General features: G+C 50.2%; 1 protein-coding gene across 1 annotated transcript in view; it reads left to right on the top strand.

Moving 5' to 3' along the window:
• The first annotated feature begins 1,170 nt into the window (after nucleotides 1-1,170).
• Nucleotides 1,171-21,500, top strand: part of TNN (tenascin N) — a 59,066-nt gene continuing 38,736 nt past the window's right edge. Inside the window, exons 1-6 of the mRNA XM_044267363.1 lie at nucleotides 1,171-1,253; nucleotides 8,211-8,651; nucleotides 9,882-10,256; nucleotides 10,772-11,035; nucleotides 14,504-14,689; nucleotides 15,825-15,914. Of these exons, the coding sequence (XP_044123298.1) occupies nucleotides 8,246-8,651; nucleotides 9,882-10,256; nucleotides 10,772-11,035; nucleotides 14,504-14,689; nucleotides 15,825-15,914 (1,321 nt within the window). The 5' untranslated portion in view covers nucleotides 1,171-1,253; nucleotides 8,211-8,245. The remainder of the gene's footprint in view (nucleotides 1,254-8,210; nucleotides 8,652-9,881; nucleotides 10,257-10,771; nucleotides 11,036-14,503; nucleotides 14,690-15,824; nucleotides 15,915-21,500) is intronic.

Below are 21,500 nucleotides of genomic sequence, written 5' to 3'. Positions count from 1 at the left end.
TGTGTGGCCAGGCCCAACCACAGGGCCTTTGCTCTATAAAAGTTAGTCTGTGAGGCAGGGTGGGGTCCCGCTCTCTGTAAGAGGCGTGGCCCCGACCGGTCGGTTTGATTCTCGATTCTTGGCACAAAACAAAGATTTGCCTGACCTTCGCTTTGTATCAGTCTTGCTCCTTTAATCACGGACACTTTACTGGGGGACCCAACATTGGGGACCCAACAACACAAACTTCAGATACAGGAAACCTGACTCTGGGTGCACCTTCCCACTTCCGGGGCCACTCCTCCATCCCCTGTCTCTCCCGTCCTCTCCCTTCCCCTCCAACAACATCAGTGCCCATACAGGCAAGCTGAAACACATCAGCTCCTTCCACTGTGTTGTAGACCTGCCTGCTAGAACCTACTTCAGGCAGGGCAGAAGTGGGGTAGAGGGTAGAAAGGACAGTGAGTGTCAGCCGTGACCCACTGGAATAGCTCTGGATCACAGGAAGGATTAAGGTCTCTCCACCTGATGGCAGAAAAGGAAGGGGCGGCAGGGAAGGACCACCATTGCGCCTACCTAGGGATGTAGCTCTTCTGTGGCTGGTATAGGGGAGGCTTCTGGAGAGGGGTAGGCCAGAGCTGGCAGTGAGTGGTATTCAATGCTCTGGACTTACTGTTCTTGCTCCCAGAGTCCCCAGAGCCCGCCCGTCAGAGCTGTGACCTAATGGAAGGAGGAGATGGGAGGCTGCGGGAGCTTCCGTCCCTGAGGGTTTCTGCTCGTTTCTTTCTGTGCCAAAGGTTTTCTCCTATTTAAAAAATGGTACACAATGAAGCCCCAGGGTGCCTCAGACAGAAAAAAAGAGAAAGAGACTTTATAAAATCTCTTTCAAACCCGAAGACCCAGCTCCTGGCCAGGAGACAGGCAAACTCTTTTAATAACCGTATTCTGGATCCACTTAAATGGAAACCGTCTCCGGTATTTTTAGTTACTGCGTAATGGATGTAAAAAAGAAGGGAGAAATGTGTACGGGTTTCCTTCCCTGGTTAGAATAAGAAGGAATTGCTCATGATCTCTTCACTGTGTCTCTGCTGGGAAGGGGGAAACACCCCAGGATCCCCACTGGCCCCTCCTCTTGCCTGGATGGGATTTAAACCCAGGGAGGGAAGCTGAGGAGGGGAGAGAAGGCGGGACAGGACAGCACTGAGTTCTGCAGCCCAAGGGCCCCAGTTCCTGGGAGACAGAAGAGTTGGAAGTCGAGCCCAGCAGCCTCTGAGGTAAGAGCACCAGTCTCTGAAGGCTTTACCTGTGACAGGGAGGAAGGTGGCCAGGTGCGAATGAGATCCTGAGCTTGAAAATCCAGGCAACGTAATCAGTGTCTGATCACCTTCAGAGGGAGGGAACACCTAATTAGGAAATATTTCCCAGGACCCAAGTAACACGTCCTTCGCCAGCAATATACTCGATGCCCTGACGGAACTGAGCACAATCAACTTCTTACCTGGCCACGCTCAGTCTGTGTCATCGGAAATTTCCGCCTGGAGTAATAACAGATTTCTACCTATGATGTTTTCTTTAAGTTTGGCATGTCCTTCTCAGCACTATTTCTTTGTTGGCTTTTTAAAATTATTATTACAATGTCAGAGTCCTCTTTTTCGGGGTAATTTTTCTTACATCTCACTTTTTAAAAAAATTCTAAAATGAAGCTTTGATTTTAGATGTGATCAAGAACCGATTCTAACATTCCCCTTTTCTGGATTTTGCGTATGCCAAGTCAAATGAGTTTGCAAATGTACTTAAAGAGCTTTGAAGTTTTTCCCAAACATTTAATTTTATAGGTTTTGTTTTTGATTCGTAAGAGAACAGCTTCTTTCTCCTAAACTCCCGTGCCATCACCCTTGTGATGCCTCAAGAACACCCATTGGGAAACATTTCAAGAAACGATGTGGACGAGTTATTGGGTGTCTTTTTATTTATTTATCTATTTATTTTTGTGGTCGGGAGAGAGCTGAGGGAATGGAGAGAGAAAGAATGAGTGAAAATAGTCACCTAAAAACACCAAACTGGAGTTGCTGATATAAGCATTAAAAAAAGAGAGAGACCAAATCCTAATGTGAAAATAACAAACTGGGTTAGCTGCATTGCCCAAAGTCCATGCTCAATGCCCAATGTCCTTTTCGAGGACACCTGCTCAGCCAGGACTCCAGACTGGTGGCTGGCTGAGCACAGGATCTCCGTGGGAAGAATTGGTGTTTTTTGGCATTTAGGTGTTTGTTGGAGACTCAGGGTCAAGGTGGTGATGCTGGGAGACAGACTCTGGAGGGAATAGAAAGTATTAACATCAGTTACCATTTTTCTCGGGAGGAGGGCACTCCCCCACTCTCCAAACCAGACATTCTTTCATCCAACTTTGAGTCCTGCTATGTCCCCAAGTTCGTGGCTATAGCTGAGTCTTCAAGGAGGGAAAATTGGACAGGATGACTTCAGATCATCTTGTGGCTTTTGGTTTCTATTCCAGCACCATTCTGTGGTTTGGAATGTAGGACAGACTGAGGTCTGCTCCCGAGAAGATGCCTATAGAAATCATGCCAGTGGAAACGCTTGTCTATCCACCGCTCATTCCATAAAGTCTGGATACAGAAGCGAGATCATGGTTTAGGTTCTGGAGCAGCATCTGGAGGTACCAGTCTCTGAGGTGACGATGCTGAGATCTCAAGCCTGGTCCTTGATTGGGCAGGGACTCTGTAGGGTCTCACCACAGTAGACCCACCGCTAATGTCAACCAGCCACAGTCTGTGTACGTGCTGTTGGTCTCAGGAAAAGACCCAGAGAGTGTGGATGGGACTCAGCCTCTTTGGAAGAAGGCTGGAACTTTAATATTATTTAAATACGTGGAAAACCACATATTAAATGAAGAAAAGGAAATGCAGCATTTTCATATGCCTCCCTTCATTATCATTCAACTGAAAGAGTGTGTCATCAGAAGCCCCCCACACCTGTGTGTCTAAAGTGATGCTTTAAAGTCATTCTGGGGGTTGGGTGTGTGGTTAAATGTGGGGGAGGCAGGTCCTGAATTTACGCCCTTGTGCCCATCTTATCTTCTCACTATGCAGGAGCCCACGTATTCCAGTGAAAGGGAAAGGAAGGGCTTTTTGTGAGAAGGGGCTTCGTTGCTGTGGTGTAAATGGATGTCTTTGCTTGATGCTCGGGAAAAGCTTTAAAAGAGCTTAGCACAGAGCCTGACACATCATAAGAGCTGAGGAAATGGGAACTACCATTGTCATCACCCATTTGAGTCCTCATAAGGTAGATCAGTATTTGGTTGATGGAGCAAATCCACCACACTAGCTTGTGACCACCACGAAAAGGTGACCGAGTGCGGAGGCTGGATCATAGACACCATGTGTTAGCTTTTCTAGCTTGTGGTTCGTGGGCGGATGTGGTGGAAAGAGCTCTTCAGGAAAAGGGGTCTTGCATGGCGGTGTGAGTCATCTACCAGGACTTCTTGGGCACTCACTGGGTGTGGTCTGCTAGACCTAGAAGAGGAGGGGACTGGGGGACTGAATGATGCTTGGAATGCTCCTGTATTCTTTTTTAATATTTTATTTATCTATTTGACAGAGGTCACAAATAGACAGAGAGGCAGGCAGAGAGAGAGGAAGGGAAGCAGACTCCCCGCTGAGCAGAGAGCCTGATGCGGAGTTTGATCCCAGGACCCTGAGATCATGACCTGAGCTGAAGGCAGAGGCTTAACCCACTGAGCCACCCAGGAGCCTGGAATGCTCCCGTATTAAGCCTTATCACACAAAGCCAGTTTTTCATTCACATCCACACTTGGTGTCTCCTATTCTGTATGGTATGCCTGGGTGGAGAGTTCAGTGTTGCAGGGACCAGAAATAAAAGTGTTCCTATGTATTTGGTTTGTCCTAGTTCCTATGTATTTGGTTTGACCTAGTTCAAAGACGAGGGGCTTGTGCATCTCCCATACTTGCGTTACTACAAGAGAAAGAGATCCAGAGGCGACATCAGTAGGTTGAGGTGTCCAGCCTGGGATGAGGTAAACCAGGTACACAAGTACTTCCTCTCCTGGGCCGAGTACTTGGGTCAGAAGACCTTGGGGTTATGCCAGGCCTGTGCTGGGGGTCACTGGCAGAATATGCCCAAGAGAGTTTGGGGAAGGAGTGACAAGTTTGCCAGGTGACATGTGTGATCTCAGGGCTTCCCAAGCCAACATCTGCCCCACTTTCCTTCATAGTTCAGTAATGTCCACCCTGTCATTTGAGGGCAGAGTATTAAAAAATATCTTTTTAACTCTACTGGAAATAGATGATACAATTTTTCTAAAACCCAAATCAGTGCTCTCATTTGCTTGTGGTTAATTGTAAAGGCAGGATGAGGTAATAAGGGAACCAAAGAAAGCCCCAAACTTAAGTAGAAAGGTCTGTCATGGTGGATAGAAATGGGCTGCCACTCTCTTCGCTGTAAGTAGTGTTTTTTACTTCTGACCAGGGTGTGCATCTTTCTTTGTGGAAAATGAGGTGATGTGGAGACCATCTGCCCTAGGATAGGACAGGGCTGTCTGGGACTCCGGGTCCATTCTTCTCCTCTGGCCCAGGCTTGGTAGACATCTCCCCCTACAGACACAAGTCCTGGTCTGCTTTGTGTCTCTTAGGAAGACACTTCTCCACATCTTATGAGAAGCGAGCAGGATTTAACCTTCTTATTGGGGGAAAAACTAATTATCTTTCTAGGAGATCATCCTTGGCACTGCTCAGAGGAAGTGCAGGTATAGGGTTTAGTTACAGAGCAATTAATTTTGAATTGAGCATCCAGTAAGCCTTGAGTTTCTTTTATTTTCAGAAGACCCCCTCTCTTAATATGATATGCAAGAGGACATTGGTTTCTTTTTCACATGGAGGGATCTTCTCACTGGCTTTTTTTTTTTTTTTTTTTTTTTAAATCTGGGGCAGTACATACAGCCGAGCGATAAAGAACACTGATAAGGAGAATGGACAGATCTGGTTTTTGATGTCAGCTCTGCTGCTTACTAGCTGTGTGGCCTTGGGCAAGGTACTTAACCTCTCTGAACACCTGTAACAATGAATGATATCAAGGGACTCCCAGGATTTTGAGTGAGAATAACATTTATAAAGTGCCCGGCACAGTCCACCTCATCTAATAAACACATACGTGAAAAACCTAGGTGCTATTATTACTTAGTACCCAAAATATGACCTTGGCTAGGATTGTGTAATGAGACCGGAGACACAGAAGGGATGGACATATTCATGGCCACTGCCATGCCTGGGATGACAGGGATGTCTGGGTGAGGAACACACATACAGAATCTGAAGCCATCGGCGTGTGGCCGGAAATTGGAGCGGCAGGGGTGGGTGTGGCCATCAAGGGAGAATGAATAGAGCACCGGACGTGTGTGTCTCCCACGGCAGAACCAGGAGGACCAGCCATCCAGCTGGCCATTGGCAGCACATACCTCAGAGAGCCTTTCTGGAAAACCAATGCCAGGCCGTCTTTGTCCTGAGTTTTAATATGCCTCTACCCCCCACCTCCCCATGTCCCCTACCGTCCCTCTGACAGTCAGAATTAAAGACAAGATGGGAGGCAATGAGTCTGATTCTGGGGACACCTGGTTTCCTGTGGATTCCCATAGGCACTTTCCGTGGCTGTAAACACCCTTTGTCTCACACATTCCTACAGCGTTTACTAAGTGATTCCTCAACCGAAAAACACGTCCATTCGGAAAGTTATCCTGCATTTTCCTGGGTGACATTTGCTGCCCTGTCCGCCCCCACCACCCCCACTCTGATGGAGCTCTGTCTCTGGTCAGACATCTGCGTAGAGACAGCGCTGGTGAGGTCATCCCATCCCTATGCTCCTACGCCAGGCGAGTCTCTCCTGCCACGCGTTGGAAGGAGAGCCAGCAGACTTCTCCTCTCGCTCATTACACTTGACAGAAGTGCTAGGTCGAGGATCCCTCCTTCCCGTCCTCTTTTGAGCAATCACCCTGCCCAGGGAAATCTAAGCTCAACTCGGGGAATCCAAGAGGCTGCAATTAGCGAAGACATCTTGTTATAAGCGACAGGCGGCAGAAGGGCCGGCGACACTGAAGGCTCCTGCGAGGGCTTCTGGGGTTTCTCATATTCCAGGCTTCCAAAAACAAACACTGGGAGACTGGGCTGCACACAGCCTTGCTGCGGTTTAGGGCAGGAGTCTGTGGCTATTTTGCATTCGTGCAGAACTTCCTCAAAAAGCCATCTGTACTCCATTTGCGTCTCAGAAGAGACGGAGCCATAGGGTGGGGGCGGGGTCTGGATGGCAGGAGTGGGCAGAGAAGTCTGAGCCTGCTTTCTGGCTCCACTGCTGCCTCGGAAGGGGATTTGGGAGGGAAAACTCCATACGAAGAGGTTGCCTTTGAGATCAGCATGTGCGGCTCTTGGAGGAGATGGAAGTATTGGGGGGAGGGTGGTTAAGGGCTCAGTTAGTGGACACTGTGTAGACCGAGTTTGCAGCGTTGTACTTTAGCTGCATAATCAAGGGCACACTGCTTCACGCCCCTGACTCTCAGTCCCTGCCTTGGGGAAGGAACAGAGCTCTAAGTGTGACTGTGTTATCACAGGGTTGAACTTCGGAGGACAGCAATGGTGAAATATGGTTATTTCTACCCTATACCTGACTTCCAACTCACTCTACTGGCTCTCCCCAACCCCCTTCTCCTCTGACAAAAGTCCCAAGTGGATTCCAGAGCTGCCTGGTCACTTTGGGTATCGGAAGAGCACCCTCTTGTGAAGGGGGGGGGGTCCCTGCCAATAGGAAAGCCTCTATCTTCCACCCAGGCCCCCCATGTTGTCAGTGTCTGTACCAATACTTGAGAGTCTTGCGTTGGTCACAGACACCCTGTGGCTCACTTTCTAGCTGAGGGCTGTGCCACAACAGCCCAGCTAAGAGGTGTTCTGGTGAATGCGTGCCTCTCAGTAAATGCGAGGCCAAGGCCCTGGCTTGGTCTCCTGGGGTCTTCTTGGCCTTGGTCTGATAGTGGTGAAGGATGTGTCATTCTGGAGAAGGGCTGGGGAGGCATCCTGTTACACGCGGATGGAGCTGAAGGCTCACACTTCTTGTGGCCAGACTAGAGGTGAAACCCAGCAGCCTGTTCCTGCCCCAGTGGCCTGGACTGACCGACAAAGCAGGCCAGCGGGGCATGGATGGCTTTCAGGGTGACTGAGCCCCTTGGCTTGTGTGATTCTGTGCTCCTGCCTTGGGAGGGCTCCAAGGAATTGGCCTTGGGTCCTTTCCTTAGGAGGCTGACAGCCTCACAGGGAGACAAACTGTGTACAAGAGTAACTATAACACGGTAAACCATCAGGAGGCCCCCAGAGGAACCGACACATTTCTCAGAATGCTCAGCATAAGGAGAGCTAGTTTCCACTGGGAGTGAGATGGAGGGGGGCGGGGCTGGAGAGAAAGCTTCATGGAGAAGGCATTTGCGTTGGAAATTCTGGTCTTTTACTGGCTTGAAGGCAGAGGTGGTGAGGAGAACCCTGGCCCAGCATCTGAGTACAGGCTCTGCCCTTCCTGGCTGTGGAACCTGGGCCCATGAGCTCCATCCCTTGAGCCATGGTTTTCTCACGTGTGCAAAGCAGCGTGACATGGGGTGATGAGCATGGATGCTGGAGCTGGATTGCCTGCATACAAATTCTGCCGCTCTTGGCTGCTTGCCTGTGGGCAAGTCATTTTAGGCTGACCAAGTCTCAGTTTTTACATCTGTAAAATGGGGTACAAATAATATACTCCACGAAGGATTGTTGTGAGGATTGAATTGGTACACAGCATTCTCTCTATGTGCAGGTGTTCTGTAGGTGGTGTTGACGGGGCAGGTAATACTAGGAGTGTGGTATAGATTAGGGTTGGGGGCAGCTGGTCACAGTAGGCCCTTTATAGGAGACAGTTGTTATCCTTGTTATTATTAGTCAGATGAGTATAGAATTAGAGTGAAGAGGCGGATCTCCCAGGTACTGAGGGGTGTAAGCAAAGCCAGGAGGCGGGAATGGACAATGTGTGAAAAAGGACAAAAAGTTTGGTTTGGAGCCTCAGGACCTACAGGATGAAATATGCCTGCTGGTTTCTCAGCCTCCTGTGGGCTCCTAGAAGCCACTCAAAAGTCCAGATTCCATCAGCAAATCCCCATGGCTTGTCTTTTACATCTTTCCTGGGTACAGGTCTCCTAGAGGGTCTGCTCCCTGTCTCTCCGAGGATGGGTCTCCAGGGGACATTCTGGTTCCCCCTGGGGTTCCTCGTTGGCTCTGTGCTTTTGGTGGCATCAGCCCCAGCCACTCTCGAACCTCACGGCTGCAGCGACAAGGAGCAGCAGGTCACCGTCAGCCATACCTACAAGATTGACGTGCCCAAGTCTGCACTGGTCCAGGTGGAGACTGACCCTCAGCCCCTCAGCGATGATGGGGCCTCACTCCTGGCCCCAGGGGAGGCTGAGGAACAGAACATCATCTTCAGGCACAACATCCGCCTGCAGACGCCACAGAAGGACTGTGAGCTGGCAGGCAGCGTCCAAGACCTCCTGGCCCGGGTGATGAAGTTGGAGGAGGAGATGGCGGAGATGAGAGAGAAGTGCAATGTCCAACGCTGCTGCCAAGGCGCTGCTGGTGAGCTCGCCATCTGGTATTCATTCAACAAACCCTCACTGGACACCTGTTATGTGCCAGGTGCTCTCTGTGAGTCTGGCGGGCGGGAGGGGGCGTCTTGTCTTTCGAACTAGCTCCAGGCAGGATCTGTAAGCCTCAGTAGACAGGGACCAGCAACTCTTAAAGTGAGTCTGGACTCCTGGGTTTAGGCTTCTGGGTGCCCTTTGTGGGTCCAGTATCCACAGGAAGGGGGAACAGTGGGAAAGAGAGGAAAGCTGGTCGGCTCTGGAGCTAGACGGGACCTGGTACAAATCCAGTCTTGTCACTATTTAGTGGCGTAACTCTGAGTAAAGTCCTGAAGTTTTCAAAACTGTCCAATTAGGATAATTCTATCACCTAGTCCAGTTCTCAGAACTGCAGACACTGTACAGAAGTTTCCTGGCCCGTAGTAGATATTTAGCAAAGCAGATCCAAATCATAATGGGTGGAATGTTGACATCCCTTTCTATGCTGGGGGAAAAGCCATGGTTGAGAACATCTATATACCGGACAGACACCTGCGTACCAGGGCCACCACCACCACGATATAGCATGCACGGCAGTGGAGGAAACTCCCTGACAAAAATGTCTAGGAAGGAAAGAGGGTGTTCTGAGAAGCAGGAGCTGGGCTGCTGACTGGCCAGGGCCTCCAATTGCCTCTTGCTGCCTGGGCCTAGAGAGGGGAGCCTGGGGGATCCCTTTTTCCACCCCTCAGCCCCAGAGTGTGAATGGCCTATTGGGGGAGCTTTTGCCAGCCCACTTTTCCAGACTTCAGTGTGGGCTAATTTCCCAAGGAGCCAGCCTTGCTAGGTCCAGCCTGCTCCCAGGCAGCCTGGATCTCCCCTGCCTGCCGCCCCCACTCCCCCAAGCCTGCCCCTCAGCACAAGTCAGCGCACTGATGCCGGGGCTGGAGCAGTGCTCGCGCCTTCACGGTTAGGTCCTCAATACTTACCTCCATTTAGAGCAGAGGGAACCAGAACTCACCTGAGCACTCGGATGAGAAGGGAAAGGGATGGGACTTCACGTGAGAAGTGGGGGAGTAAAAGGACAGGTCTGTAGCTGCTGCAGGTCGGAGTCTGGCCCAGGTTGGAAAGGGCAGACCCCTGTCTTCATCCCAGGCCCTGGCCTCCTCGGAAGGAGGCGGCGAGAGGGCACCGGCCCTCGGCGCACTTGGCTGCCCTAACCCCCAGCCTGCTCTCCTCTCGCCCGCAGGTGGGAACCACGACTGCAGCGGCCACGGTACCTTCTCGCCGGACACCTGCACCTGCCACTGCGAGCAGGGCTGGGAGGGCGCGGCGTGCGAGCGGCCCGCCTGCCCCGGAGCGTGCAGCGGTCACGGGCACTGCGCCGCCGGCCGCTGCGAGTGCGAGCCGCCCTACGTGGGCGCCGACTGCGCCTACCCCGCCTGCCCGGACGACTGCAGCGGCCACGGCGCGTGCGTGCGCGGGGTCTGCCAGTGCCACGACGACTTCACGGCCGAGGACTGCAGCGAGCGCCGCTGCCCCGGCGACTGCAGCGGCCACGGCTTCTGCGACACGGGCGAGTGTTACTGCGAGGAGGGCTTCAGAGGCCTCGACTGCGCCCAGGGTGAGCCGACCGCGAGGCCCGACTCTCTCCTTTCCCCGCCCCGCGCCGGCGGCCTTTAGCGGTCGGGACACCAGGGCCGCTCAGGGAAGTGGCCTCTGGTCCACCTCGGAAGCCCCGGGGTGGGGGTGGGGGGCTTGTAAAACACAGATTGCTGGGTCGGCCTGAGATCCCGGTGCAGGGGGCCTGGGGTGGGGCCCGAGGATCTGCATTAATAACCAGTTCCAGCGGCTGTTGGTGCTACGGGTCTGAGAACCAGCCTTCTTCTGTGACCTGATGGTGGTGTGTGTGTGTGTGTACGCGCGCGCGCCTGTCAAGGGCTGATTGAATGGGCGTCAACTCCCAACCACTTAGCTTCTGGCGAGACGGGTTGGGGGGGCGGGGGCGAGGGTGCGGTGGGTGGTCCAGAGTCATACCTGCCACCAGAGTTAAGTATATAGTGGGTGCTCGGTGACATTGGTTGTGCCTTTTCTCCCTTGTTTCCTCCCCTCCCCACACCTCTGGTGTTCTGCATACAGTGGTGGCTCCCCAGGGCCTGCAGCTGCTCAGGAGCACCGAGGATTCCCTGCTGGTGAGCTGGGAGCCCTCCAGTGAGGTGGACCACTACCTCCTCAGCTACTACCCTCTGGGACAGGAGCTCTCTGGGAAGCAGATCCAAGTGCCCAAGGAGCAGCACACCTACGAGATCACTGGTTTGCAGCCTGGAACCAAGTACATCGTTACCCTGCGCAACGTGAAGAAAGAAGTTTCCAGCAGCCCACAGCATCTGCTTGCCACGACAGGTGAGGGATGCCTCAGGTTTCCCAGGGAAGGCCCCATTTTAAATATTTCTCCCATCGTCCCCACAAATACCTAATACTCAGAAAATTGCCCTCGTTTGGGGTTGAAAATCATGCCTGCTGCAGTCCTGCTTTCTGGAGAAAAGTCTCTCAGCTTTTCTTGGCTCCCTTCTCTCTGTTCTGCCAAGGCAGGGATAGAGCCTGCTGGCCTGGGGCCCAAGCGGTCTTCTCTGCCCCTGAGCCAAGGAGGCTTTGAGGCCTCAAGGAGGCTTTGAGGCCATTCAGCAAACTGGAGTTGGGATGGGTGAAGGTTTACTGAAGCCACCTGTATCAGAGTCATCTTAGCAGGAAAGAGAGAGGGTAAATAGTAATTGAAGACAGTTTAGGGAAGAGGCATGGGTGGATAGGATTTGGCTGGTAGAACATTCTAGATCTAGCATCAGTGGGGGTCCACCCCAATCTGAAGGAGCAGGGATGGAAATTGGTAGTGAGACCCAAAAAGAGCTATAGGAGAGGGCTGTCTGAGGAAGCTGTTTGGGTAGAGATGCAGGCCATCTCTCATGGCCTTACCAGAAGGGAGGGAAGGAGATCAGGAGCTCTCTATCCTGCCTTCTGAGCTCCTGGTAACTCACTGGTTGAACGTAACAAGAAGCCAGAAGGAAAGGGGATCTGACTAACCCAATTCATAGCAGTCATCATCTGGGATACACAGGAGGACAGAAGATGGATTTGGGGGGACAGAGTCTCCAGTGTACCACCAAATACTACCAAAGTGTTTGTAAAGACAAGCCTCATGGCTTACTGTTTAGAGATTCTTGTTTTCTCATGAAAGTCCTTAAAGCAGCTTAGATCTTCAGGAATTTGGAGAAACCCAGTTAATCTGAGTGATTCTGATCCCTTCATTCACTCATCTTATTTTACTGAACCTTGTACCAGCCACTGTTTTAGATGCTGATAAAAATCAGCTGCCTCTATCTTTTGCTAAACTCCTGGGGAAAGATCCGGGAGACCCAGGTGGTTGGGCTTTTGGGCCCATCGTTTTCTCTGCAGAAGCATCAAGCTGCCTATCCTGTTGGGTGGTGGGGATAGGGATAGCTCCATGTTGGAAAGGGCTGTGAAGGACCTGTCATCCTGGGGGTATAATCTGTGATTGCCTTTGTCGACCCCCTCTAGCCATAGGCCCCTTGGGACACCCCTGGAGTCAAGCAGGTTGGGTTTATTGACTGTTGGTGTGGGACAACACACCACAGGGTCTGTGTATGTCTCAAGAAGAGCATTAGAAAGCACTGGAAAAGGATTGGGGCTTGTGTTGGGTGATTGGGGGGAAGTTGAAGGCAGTAGGGGTTTGCTTTGGCTTGCATGCCTTCGTCGAGGGGAGTAAACTCCATGACTGGTAACTTAGTGAACCTTTTCTAGAAAAAGCCAACTACAGGGAGGCTAAAACCATCATCAGAGAAGAAGGGTAGTCACTCGTATTAGTCAGGGGAGAGAATGTTGGATTGTTTTTGTGGTTTGGACAGTGTTCCTGCTTTTGCCTGTATTCAGACATGATTACGGAATGGCCTTCTTTTGTCTTCAGCTCTCATGACCACACGGTGGCCTTTCTGATGCTGATGTTCTGTGAAATCATTTATGCTCAGTGGGAGTGCACCCAAGTAACCTGGGAGAACCAGGCCAGCTCCCCACTGTTGGGCTGTTTTTCTCTTTCTCTCCATTTTTGTCTGTCGCAGCCTCTGTCTTTAGTGCCCAAAGTCTCCCAATGAAGAGCAGAGACAGCGGTTCTGAAAGTCTTAGTAACCCCTCTTGGCTTCTACACTAGGGACTTGTGAAATCTTGCAGCTGTGAAGCTTGTCTTTCTTTCTAATCTGATCCATGTTAAACCCTTTCTGCTTCCTCCTCAGGGAAACCCCAGTCTGAAAGACACCTATCCCCATAATACTCTTGAATATTTTCATTAAGTCTCTGCTTTTTCATTTGTGAGCTGTATAGGTCCCTTCTGTGATCCTTGAGTCACTTTCATTACTGACCTCTTGACCTGTTCCTTCAAGGAATTCCTATCTTTGAAGGAAGAAGCTGGAGGCTGGGGGATAGAAGCCAGTAGGTTGGAGGAAATTCTTCAGAGAAAAGGCTCTGTGAGATTCTTGTTCATAGCAGAGTGAATCAGAAACATTCAGACCCGAGCGACCTCAAGAGCACCAAGTTCACCCCCTGCCTGATGCACAAATTCTGTGTCCCATGTCCTTGACAAATTTTCTGTCCCATGTCCTTGACAAGGCAGTGAAAATGGGTATGTGAGCAAGGAAGGGGCAAGGCTGAGAGCTTAGGGGCTTCAGACTTCAGGTTAGGTGACATCCATTGGATATGGCTGTTGAATACGGCCATTGGATACGGCCATTGGAACCCACTGCTCTCAAAGACCCAGTCCCCTCCCCAGCCACTGCCCAAAAGTTCTTCCCTTGGAACCACATCAGTGATCCATTCCTTTGCATGAATCATTATAATTTCATTTTTTTACAAGTGGAAGGGTAAACATTTATCCATTAATACTTGACTATGAATAAATAAGTACAGTAACTCCAATAACTCTCCTCTGCAAGCTGGACAGGTTGGGCAGCTGAGGTCACAAGATCTAAACTCTGGTAGAAGGCACAGCGAAGATACTCAGGAGGACCAAGTTAAAATTCACCTATTTTAAAGTTTTCCCTCATGTTAGTCTCTTTTTTAAAAAATTTATTTAACAGACAGAAATCACAAGTAGGCAGAGAGGTAGGAACAGGGAGAGGAGGAAGCAGGCGCCCCACTGAGCAGAGAGCCTGATGCGGGGTTCAGTCCCAAGACTGTGGGATCATGACCTGAGCCGAAGACAGAGGCTTTAACCCACTGAGCCACCCAGGCGCCGCCCTCCCCCCACCCCTTATGTTAGTCTTTACAGGAGAATGTGCGTGGCAAAGAAGGAGCTGTAATTTGGGAGATGGAGGAAGAGACTGGTTGTATTATCAGTATTATACTCGAGTTAATTTCAAAAGCATTCCCACACTTTACATGGGAGAAGCTGAGCTTCTCCTGGGATTGTCTTTGAGGGCACGGTGCTGCAGCTAAAGGGTGTGTTTCATTCAGAGCGGCCTGACCCCTGGGTCTGGAAGTTTGCATGGCTGGCTAGAGATGTGTGGTCCAGGGCTTGGCCCATGGCGGCTTTGACAGGGAGAGCAGCATGGCATCGGATGGGATGGGATGGGAGGTAAAAGGCTTTCTCAAAAGATAGTCTGTCCTCCGTGGATAATGTGAGAGTCAACAGTTTATTTGCTACTTTGGTAGTTTTAAGACACCTGTTAAGGATATGTGTGCTGGGGTGAAGCATGTTCTCAGTGTGTCTGGAAAGGCCACTGACCTTACTAGGCCAAAGACAGCTCCAGACATGCCTGAGATCTTCCCTTCACTGCTTTCTCCCACCTTCTCTAACACCTGACCTAGATCTTGCTGCTCTTGGCACTGCGTGGGTGACGGATGAGACAGAGAACTCGCTTGATGTGGAGTGGGAGAACCCCCCGACCGAGGTGGACTACTACAAGTTGCAGTACGGCCCCCTCACAGGGCAAGAGGTGGCCGAGGTCACTGTGCCCAAGAGCAGTGACCCCAAGAGTCGCTATGACATCACCGGTAAGAGCCAGCCCTGGGAATGTTGGGATGTTTGCCATGGATGCTGAGGTGGGGACAGTGGGCACAGAAGGTCCTGGGGCCCTAAGAATCCCTTGAACTCTGACTCTGGAAACTCCCAGACAAGAGCCCAGTTGGTTGACCTGCAGAATGGGTTCTAGCATCCCAGAGCTGACTCTGGAATCTCAGAGCAGCTGGCTGACAGAGGACAGCCCAATGTCCTCTTAAAAACTGTGTCTGTGTCTCAGGGTGGATATGTCGGTGTAGACATTCCTTTTGAAAGAACTCTGTGTATGTGTGTGTGTGTGAGAGAGAGAGAGAGAGAGAGAGAGAAAGAGAGACTGGTTTATTTGGCAGGCTGCATGGAAGAGTGGTGCTGGGAGGCCTGGGTGGGGAGATCCTTGTCCCATTTGACCAAGTCAGTCTACTGAGAGCTGAAAATCCGATGGCCGCTAGGGAAACAGGGCCCCGCAGGGCTGGCTCACATTTTGTGACTCCCAAAGCTTGGAGAATTTTCAGGGCTCTCTTTAAGGAATATAATACACAATCATGAATACCTAAAGAACTACCCTTGGAGGTAGCCCATGAGCTTATTAGCTCCACGGTTTCGTCCTCCTCTGCTGTCCGCTCTGTGCCCTCCATCTTGAAAGGACATCTTGGGCTTCCCAGTGTCTGCAGAGTGGAGAGCAGCGTGCGTGCCTCCCACATGCTGCTCTATCTGGGCCACGTAGCAGTAATTCCAACCACGGCAACAGAGAAACAGACAAGAAAAGGCAATGCAGAGAAGAAAATCATGGGATACGATTAGGCTAATTATTACAATGAGGCAGGAAGAAACTTTTGAGGGAGAAGGATTGTTGGGGGTCAGAAAGCCAGTTGGGCTGTAAATAAAATTGGGAAATCAGTGCTTGGCGGCCCAACAAAGGAGTTCCCTTATGTTCACTTCATCTACTCTGGCCCCCCGCACCCCCTGAAGCGCCTTGATGGTGCCTCGTACTCCTGGCCCCAGTATTCTTTCTCTGCCTTAGATTCCTCTTGGGGTGAGAAGCATCCCTCCCCCCACGAGGGAACTCCTTGGGGAGAGCAGGTTAGGGGCGAGGGTCTGGGGGCCCAAACTCACCAAGCTACTTGTTGGCAGGTCTGCAGCCTGGGACAGAATACAAGATCACCGTTGTTCCCATGAAAGGAGAACTGGAGGGCAAGCCGATTCTCCTGAACGGCAGGACAGGTAGGAGCAGTGTAGAAGCACTGTGCCCACTTCTCAAGTTTGCTTTCTGATATTTTTTTTTTGGCTGACTCTCTGGATAAGAACACTGGGATTTGTATGTCCTGACTTCCGTTTTGTGGGGCTGGGGAGGGGAAGGGAACTTTTCCTATTTGAAATGTGTCTTACCATTGAAAATCTCCCCCAGGATCTTGGAGTCAAGGGGAAAGACCATTTCTGACACCTTTCTGCTTGTTTTATTAGCTTTTACCACTGGAATATTTTTACTCAGTATCTTGGACTGAGGCACAGATCCCTATTACCTAATACAGGGGATCTGTAATTTTTTTTCTCTTTATTCCTGTGTTTTTTCCTGATGATCACATGCAAACACTCTGGTTTAAAATGTCAGAAGATTTTAAAGACTCTCACGTGGGAGCAGTGGTATATTTAACATCTGTGGATTGCGAAAACATCGGTAGTGACAGACGTTATAAATCAGTAACATTTGATGATAGATTTGTCATTTCTGAATCGGAAAAGAATTTGAAATCTCTGTAGTCATATATGCAACCAAAATCCACGTAGCTCCGAGTTTTGAGCCAATGCTTGAGTCCGTGCGGAATGGTGTGTCTCCTGCAATGGCGAAGCTCTTGCCACCCCAAGGTGGGAGGGAACTGGTGAGCTAGACGAGAATGCCACCGGGGGGAGGCTAGTCCTCGAAGCCGACCAAGAAGGGATCTTTGAATTTCGAGACTTTCTTGAAACGCGTTTTAGTTCTTTTCGATTCCCTCTTGGCAGGAGCTGGCCAGGGTCGTGAGACGGTGCAGGAATGGAATTCGCTATTTCGGGTTGCCTAACAGATCGCATATCTGTAGTGTGAAAGCTAGAGTCAGACAGTTGTGAAAGCTAAGCTGTAACTTCATTTAGGAATGAGACAATACAGACTGTGCAGCCTGCCTGAGCAGTGGACGGGTGAAGACTTCGAGTGGGCTGGAAAATGGCAAGGGCTTCCTTGCTTCCGCTGGCTTTCTTGTTAGCTGTGAATTCACTGAGAACGTCCTATGCATCAGGCATTATGCGAATGAAGGACTTCTCATAATGGATCCCATTTAGTTCTTACCGTAACTGCGTGGTAGGTCCTACTATTATTTCTAAGTCACATATTAAAAAAACAACAACACCTGGGAAGTTAACTCAGGATCGCCTAGCCAAGGAATGACAGAGGCGGGATTTGAACCTAGGAGATCCACTTCAGTGATCACAAAACTAAAGTGCCTCCTACTTTTACCTTTTCACTCGTTGTTTCTGGCTAATTCTCCTACTGTTTACGTCCTAACTAGAAAAATGTCTTCAATTTCTCGTTGATTTAGGACAATGAGGAACCCCTGTATCTTGGCCTCAGTGGTTGTGATCATCTGGGCTGTTGTTCTCCTTACTCCCCCTTTTTCCAATGGAAAACCTTCCTGCTGTTGGACTTTTCTTGGAGTTTCTTTTCTTTTTTTTTTTTTAAGTAGACTCCATACCCAGCATGAAGCCCAACACAGGGTTTGAACTCACAACCCTGAGATCTAGACCTGAGCTGAGATCAAGAGTCGGATGTTTAACCAACTGAGCCACCCAGGTGTCCCTGTTGCTGGGGTTTCTTAACACAGAGGCTCATGTCTGCATTATGGGTTCCTTCCTGTTCCACCAGCCTAGGAAACCCTCCACAGTTACCTCTAGTATCCATTAATTCAGTGGGGAATTCAGTTAATTCAGGCTATCAATTAATTCAACAAAAACAAATTGCAGAGTCCTGCTAGGCACTAGAGACATGGTCCCTCTAGATTCTTCCAAAGATGAAAAGTCCTGGTCCTCGCCTTTCAGGGGCTCATAGCAATAAGATCACTCATACTTCCAGGCTCAGCTCCAACCTTAGCCTCTCCACTGAAGCCATGTGGGACCACATTAAATAGCAACCGTTTTTGCCTCTGAGTTTTTAGAGCATTTAATCACACATGGCCTTGAATTGCTAGTTAACCTTTCAAGTATGTTATCCCAACTAGAATGTGAGCACTCAAGGAGTGTTTTTATTGTCAATTACATTCTTGAAGCAGGATGGGATATTTTATTGGATAGCAAATAAATTTGTGTCATGTGTCCAATGCACATTAAAAAAAAAGACACAATCATTTCTGAGGTCAGGAAACACTTTCAAACCTGGCTAGACTGTTCATTCCTTTAACGGGGGAAAAAGAAAAAAAAGAATCTCTCTTTTCTCCAAATATTTTGCAATGCCTGAGATGGAAAAAGACACCATAATCTAAGAACAGCATAACCATGTGCAGGAAAGAAAGGACACAGTTCAGTTATTTTCCACTGAACAAGTCACTCAGGGGAACTAATCCTCAAAAGGGAAGGGGTCAATTGAAAATCCTCACCCTGTTAAGGCCCTCAGAGGGCACGGAAGCATCTTCCGGAAAGGCAAGGCTTCCGAAGCAGGTCAGCTTCAGAGTAGCAAGCATCAGCCAGCCCAGCGTCTTCAGGGGGAATGACCTTGAACTTCACCGCCGGACACTGCCAGCCATCCCACCTCCAACGACAGGAAGGGCAGGCCACTAACTAAGAGGTGATGCTACCCCTTTGTCCTCAGTTTCTCCATCTGTAAAAGGAGAGGTTGGAATAAACGAGCTTAAAGTCCCTCTTTTTTTTTTTTACATTATTGTTAGTGCTTTCTTAACTTCCATGACTCATGCTTTTCCGTGGTGAGTCCGGAACAAAGGACTGCTTGCTTTGTTAGAATCCCACCAGCTCCCATGCACAGCGGAACATCCTTGCATACTTACGTGTTAACAATTTTTGTAGAACATTTCTTTTGACGGTGCCGTGAAATAGCAATTTTGCCTCTCTCTGGATCTTTTCCACTTTTTACCACCTTCTAGACACACTGTTGCATTTGAAGTGGCCCAGCCCCTAAAACTTTCCTTCTTCAGCTCCTTCATGTTGCAAGATGAACCTGTCAACATCCAGAGTTCCTGCCTCGTACATAGTCGCCCACGTGCTCCCAGTGGCTGAAAAAACAACCATGATCTTCATCAATTGAGTACCGCTGTTTTCTAGGTGCTCAGGGCTCCATACACATTATCTTTGGTCCTTACAATAGCATTCCACACGTTATTATTCCCATTTTACATGGGAAAAGTGGAAGCCCACAAAGTTTAGGAGAGTCAGGATGAACCAATGAATGGCACTTGAATGTGTTTGCTTCAGGCCAGATCACAAGCTTTCCAGAAGCAAAGCTAGAGGAGAGCAGGAAGAGAGGTTGATCTCTGAACACATTCTCTACCAATAAGGCCTTCGGGATAATTTTATTGCCACAGTGAAAGCAATGGGGGAGGAGGCTGAGAAAACAAGGTGATGGGATGCATGGCTACTGCAGTCCAAAGGAAGGCCTCACTTTCCAGAAACTCACTTTCAAAATAGGGGCATAAAGCCCTATCCCCTGTCTTTGCCCCCAAGCCCATATCCCTGTAGATTTTAGATCCTGGCTGGGCCATTTTCCACTATGCCAACTGGGTGATTCAGAAGTAGCCACTGGGAATGGAGAAAGCTATTCCGAAGGCCTGTGGCTATGGGCTAGAGCAGGGACATGTGAGGCTGGTGTTCCAGCACAGACCGAGGACAGCCGTGCCCTCCCCAGCCTAGTGGCAAATCTCATTAAAAAGGGGAATAGACCTTCCCAATGTGCCTAGAGCTCTCCGTTAGCCTCCTCTGTCCACTCAGTTTTGTCAATTAGATGTTCCGAAGAGGGGATGCCCTTTATTCTAACACATGCTGTGTAAAGGTCTACCTCCCAAGTCTTGTCTTATGCCTTTCTGACCTTCCGTGGCCCTGACAAAGGTCTCAACAGGGCAGCCTAATGTCCAGCAGGTGGGAAGGAAGTTGAGACCTGGGGAGGAGAGCCTGTCTCCTCATCGAGGTTCCTGCTGTGACTCATCTGTGATTCAGCTGTCTGTCTGCAGCTACTGGGAGGCTTTGTTCCATGGAAAAACTGTTTCTGATCCCCACATCCCTTCTTGGCAGACGGGAAGGATTTGGCCCGCTCAGCTGGCTTCTTCCAGCCATGTGGCCCACCATCAGGGTCCCATCATTGAGGCTGTCCTCCGGCTTCTGCATCTCAGTGTCTGGTTCCCATCCTTAGGGAACAGTTCCATGAGGACTCTCCTTCTGGCTCAGGGTGTCGCTGTTAAGAGATTGAAAGAAAGGGGCGCCTGGGTGGCTCAGTGGGTTAAGCCGCTGCCTTCGGCTCAGGTTATGATCTTGGGGTCCTGGGATCAAGTCCCGCATCGGGCTCTCTGCTCAGCAGGGAGCCTGCTTCCTCCTCTCTCTCTGCCTCTCTGCCCACTTGTGATTTCTCTCTGTCAAATAAATAAATAAAAAATCTTAAAAAAAAAAAAAAAAGAGATTGAAAGAAAGGACAGAGTCCTGAGTTCCAGGCTGGCCGGGACTCTAACTGGCTTTATGACCTTGAAGAAGTCAAGGTCATGGATGTCCTCTCTGGGCTGGGTCTCTGGAACCCTGGCATGGGAGGATTCTTATTCTTACCCCTCTTCTTCTCCATCGTCAAGATGCCTTTCCTGGCCCTCCATTTCTCGAGTGCTCTGGGACTGTTGAGGGAACAGGGTGTATCAGGGCTGGTTATGCTCACTTGGGTACAGTGGCTCTCAAGAGGGCCGCACACACACACAGGTCCCTGACCCCGCAAGGCAGAGGTCTGTGCTGTGGGTCCTGCCGCTATGGTACTGAGCACTGCTCTGGGCCAGCGAGGGCTGGGGGGGGGCACTCCTGGGACCATGGGGGTGTACAGCTATAGGTCCTTTTGGAGATGATGAGGACCAGGGACTTTAAGAGGCAGGACTGTAGGGTGTTCTTGTCCTCTTTGTCCCCGTCCTCACTTCCCATTCTAAATGTCCCCGTTCCCAAGTCAGCTCTGGTTTCCCAGATTGACATGTTACCTTTGGAGGCTCTCTTCATTCCCTCTCTGTCTTGTGCGGAATCATGCTTTGCATAGAAAGGGGAACAAGGTGGGAAAGGAGTTCTCTCTCTCTCGTGCACCCTGTCCCCCGAGCATCCTCTGAGAGCTTGCTTGAGCCTCCAGAGGCCTGCGATGTGGTCCTGTTGTTTGCGGCACCGCCTGCTCGGCCCAGTGGATCTCCCCAAAGCCCACGTGTAAGACTATTTCCCTGTTCCAGCTGTCACTATGAGCTTCGGTCCCCGGCTGCAGCTGGATTCGGATTGCAGGAACCTTTCAGATCACACTTGATTTTATTTATGGATTGTTCTTATTTCTGTAAGAAAAGGCTGGTGGTAGTGCTGCATGGGACATAGAAAGTGGTGATGCCTTCCACTTCCACAGTCTTCCACAGAGAGGAACGGTTCACATATTGGCACTTTAGGCGTCCAGTTGCAAATTCTTGGTCCCATTCTCCCCACCTTCTTCTTCAACGCTCCCCCCCCCGCCAAGATCTCTCCATCTCTGTAAAGGGTCACCCCCGTCTGCAAATCGCTCAGGCCTCAAAATAACGTGGAATGATGGAAGAATGGATTTGTGTCCCACATCAGCAATGT

The sequence above is a fragment of the Neovison vison genome, chromosome 10, assembly GCF_020171115.1.
Source record: "Neovison vison isolate M4711 chromosome 10, ASM_NN_V1, whole genome shotgun sequence".
Lineage (NCBI taxonomy): Eukaryota > Metazoa > Chordata > Mammalia > Carnivora > Mustelidae > Neogale > Neogale vison.
This window is presented reverse-complemented; position numbering and strand designations above follow the sequence as displayed.